Source organism: Condylura cristata, unplaced genomic scaffold (assembly GCF_000260355.1).
Source record: "Condylura cristata isolate star-nosed mole 26May11 unplaced genomic scaffold, ConCri1.0 scaffold00030, whole genome shotgun sequence".
NCBI lineage: Eukaryota > Metazoa > Chordata > Mammalia > Eulipotyphla > Talpidae > Condylura > Condylura cristata.
The window spans coordinates 1521575-1524656 of NW_004567131.1; the positions used below are offsets into that span (position 1 = coordinate 1521575).

General features: G+C 43.0%; 2 protein-coding genes across 4 annotated transcripts in view; one reads left to right on the forward strand and one right to left on the reverse strand.

Annotated features, from left to right (window-relative positions):
• LOC101620649 (mitogen-activated protein kinase kinase kinase MLK4) overlaps nucleotides 1-159 on the reverse strand; it is an 85405-nt gene extending 85246 nt beyond the window's left edge. Inside the window, exon 1 of the mRNA XM_012731254.1 lies at nucleotides 19-159. Within this exon, the coding sequence (XP_012586708.1) occupies nucleotides 19-159 (141 nt within the window). The remainder of the gene's footprint in view (nucleotides 1-18) is intronic.
• PCNXL2 (pecanex-like 2 (Drosophila)) overlaps nucleotides 157-3082 on the forward strand; it is a 272672-nt gene continuing 269746 nt past the window's right edge. For all 3 annotated transcript variants that reach the window (XR_001145936.1, XM_004691129.2, XM_012731293.1), the window contains exon 1: nucleotides 157-504. Coding sequence is in view for 2 of the 3 variants with exons in the window: in XM_004691129.2 (XP_004691186.1) it covers nucleotides 352-504 (153 nt within the window). In the remaining variant the exon portion in view is untranslated. The remainder of the gene's footprint in view (nucleotides 505-3082) is intronic.

Sequence of the window (3082 nt, forward strand, 5' to 3'; positions counted from 1 at the left end):
CTCAGCCGGACCCGGCACCGTGGCAGCTGAGAAGGGGCCCCCAGAAGGCGGCCCCGCCGCCCCGCGCAGGGCTGGGGCGGGCGCTGGGCGGAGCCTGTGGAGCATCTTCTGAGCAGCCGCCTCTGAGCACCCTGGGAAAATCCTTCCTCCCTCGGACATGGCGCCCACCTGCCCGGCGGCTGCAGCCGGCTCCGGCGCCGCGGTTCGCGCGTCGGGGCACAAGATCAGCGCGAGCTTCAGGCGTGGGGCGGAAGGAGGTGGAGGGGGCGGCGGCAGCGGCGGCGGTGGCGGCGCCGCCCGCGAGCTCGGGCATTAAAGCTGAGCGCGCGTGGGCGCCGGGGCGCCGCCGGCATGGTGTCCCAGGTGCTGCAGCTGCTCCGGCAGGGCGTGTGGGCCGCGCTCACTGGCGGCTGGTACCACGACCCGGAGCAGAGCAGGTTCACCAACAGCTGCCACCTCTACCTGTGGCTGTTCCTGCTGCTGCTGCCCCTGGCCCTGCACCTGGTGAGTGGGGAGGAGCAAGCCCCGGGGAGACGTGAGCTTGGAGGGAAGACGGAGACAGCGGCCACCGGAGACCTGCGTGTGTGCCCAGGGTGGGAAGGGTTGGCAAGGATTCTTCCGAGGTGGGGTGGGGTGGAGGAGGGCTTCTGCTATGTGGGACGGAGAAAGTACGGACAGAGGGAGACAGGGACTCAGTGACAGGAAAGGGAGTAGAAAGGACATGGGGGCTTTGGGACTCATTAAAAATTGATGCTGGCTGCTAGGATGACTCTGCTTGCTTGTCTCTGAGGAATGTTGAACCTATTTTGACAGTCCTAGGCCTCTTGATGGCTTAGCTTGGAGTAATATTTGGTATAAGATATTGTGCATGTTAACCAAAGGCAAAACGAAATGTACAAAGTAAACCTATTTCAGTTCAAATTCACCAATGCTCCCCTCCTTCTTGTTTTGCTTTTAGAAGGCAGATTGAATGATCTGTAACTCAGCTTTTATTTGCCACACCACTGTGTAAAGAATTCTGTAGACAGCTACAACAATGGGTAAATAGAATTGTATGCTAAGCAAAGTATTAGATCTTTTTCACCAGGACTTGACACTTTATTTATTAGGGTGGTGATAAGTGAGTGCTTATTGAATAATCACACAGGTCACCTTCTGGGGCAAATTAAATATGCCTAATTTGAAACCTAAACCTTATTTGAAAGGCTGTACAGGTAAGGTACACTGTGTCTTATTAAACTTTATGTACTAAGAGTTTAACTTTGATATGTCTGTTCAAGGACTTTGTACTAAAAACATAATTTGATCATGTTCTTCACAGCAAAAATCTTCCCTGAGCTTGCACAGCTAATAGATTCTGAGTTTAATATTAGAGGTTTTCCGTGATGTGGTTTTTGTTTACTCTCTTTGTGTCGTTAACCGAGAGGGTTAATTCTGACTCTGAAGTCATGCTGCCTAGGGTAAATTTTGGATCCACCTCTTTCTTACCAGTCTATGACCTTGGAAAAGTTACTTACCTCACCTGACATTTCTATGTCTTGTCTGTGAAGTGAGAAAATTAATCGTACCAGATTTACCGTGTTGTAAGTGGAATTGTATATGTAAACCCATCTGACTGTCCAGCTTGACCTAGAATTAAACTCAGACTCATTTACATTTCTGTTTTGCTACTTATTGCTTTTTTGACTTGATGTTTCTGTTATCTAATTGGTAGTTTTCTCATCCTTAAAGTGGATGCAATAATGACCATTTCATAGAAAAAAAGTAAATTTCTTAAAAAAAAAAAAGCACTTACTGCAGACTGATACCTGGAGGCCCTTTAATAAATGTGAAGTTCCCTTCTTTTGTGACCATGTTTACAGTTTTTCTATAGTTTCCCAATGTTTTCTCTTTGCTGGTGATGTAACATAGCCTAGTGACAAGAAACCAGCTTGAGTTCAGTCCTGATTTTTCTGCTCTTAGCTGTGTAAATTGGAGCAAGCTTGAGCAAGCTCCAGCTTCCTGGCTTATCAAAACAGGAAAAAGTGTCTCCCTAAAGGAGACTTGTGAGGTTTGAATGAATTACTGAAAGTAAGTCTCAGTACCTGGCACATGGTGAGGCCTCAGTAAGAACTGGCCTATTTTTCCCGCTCCCATCTTTCATTGCCAAATCTCTCCATTCTTTTTTTTTTTTTCCTATTTGAAGTTCCTTCTTCCTTTAAATGTTCATCGCTATGACACTCACCTGTTTCCTTTTAGCTAGAGTTAATCGCTCTTCTTTCTCATTCTTATCTCATTCTATATCTACTGTTAGTACTGTAACGCATTTTGAATTTATCCTTGTCTTTAGTTGCTGAAACATGTATTTTACCTCTACTCTTAGACCATGACATTTTTGTGGACATGAATTTTGAATTTGTTGATTCATCTTGGTTCCCCTGTTGTATTAGCAGAAATGTTCTACATTTGGTTAACACTCCTCCAGCATATTGCAAACTACTGGAAATAAAATAAACATGCATCTTTGCTCCACATGGCTTGATATTTCTATCTCACTAGATATTTTGAGTGTTTCCTGGTAATGAACTTGATGTATGTTCTACTTCTTCTTTCTAATTTTTTTAAATTTCCAGATCATGTTTGAATGTTACTGCACTCCAAAATAAAATTAGATTCCAATTAAGAATTAGAATCTACCAGTATTTTAAAAATAAACTGTATCTTTAACTTCTAGTCCCCCTCCTTAGCAACAACCACATTAACATTTAATGTTTGTTCTTACAGAGTTTTCTTTTTGTGAACATAGGCTTATTTTACATAACTTCTTTTAGGATTGGATGTATTTATAGATCGAGTATAAGCATCAGAACCCCAAATTTTTACCTCATGGTGATTTATTGTGTAGTTTGTTACTTATATTTCTAAATATTGCTAAGTTAAGTTTCTCTTTAATGATATTCTAAAATAGTTTTTGGCAAAATCTCAGGTGTTTAGAAAGTAAAAACTGATACCTTAAATAGTTTTACTCAGCTATTTTGACTCAAATTATGTTGTATCTTTATGCCAGTGTGCTTTTAACTCTTACAGAGTAATTTTTTTTTTT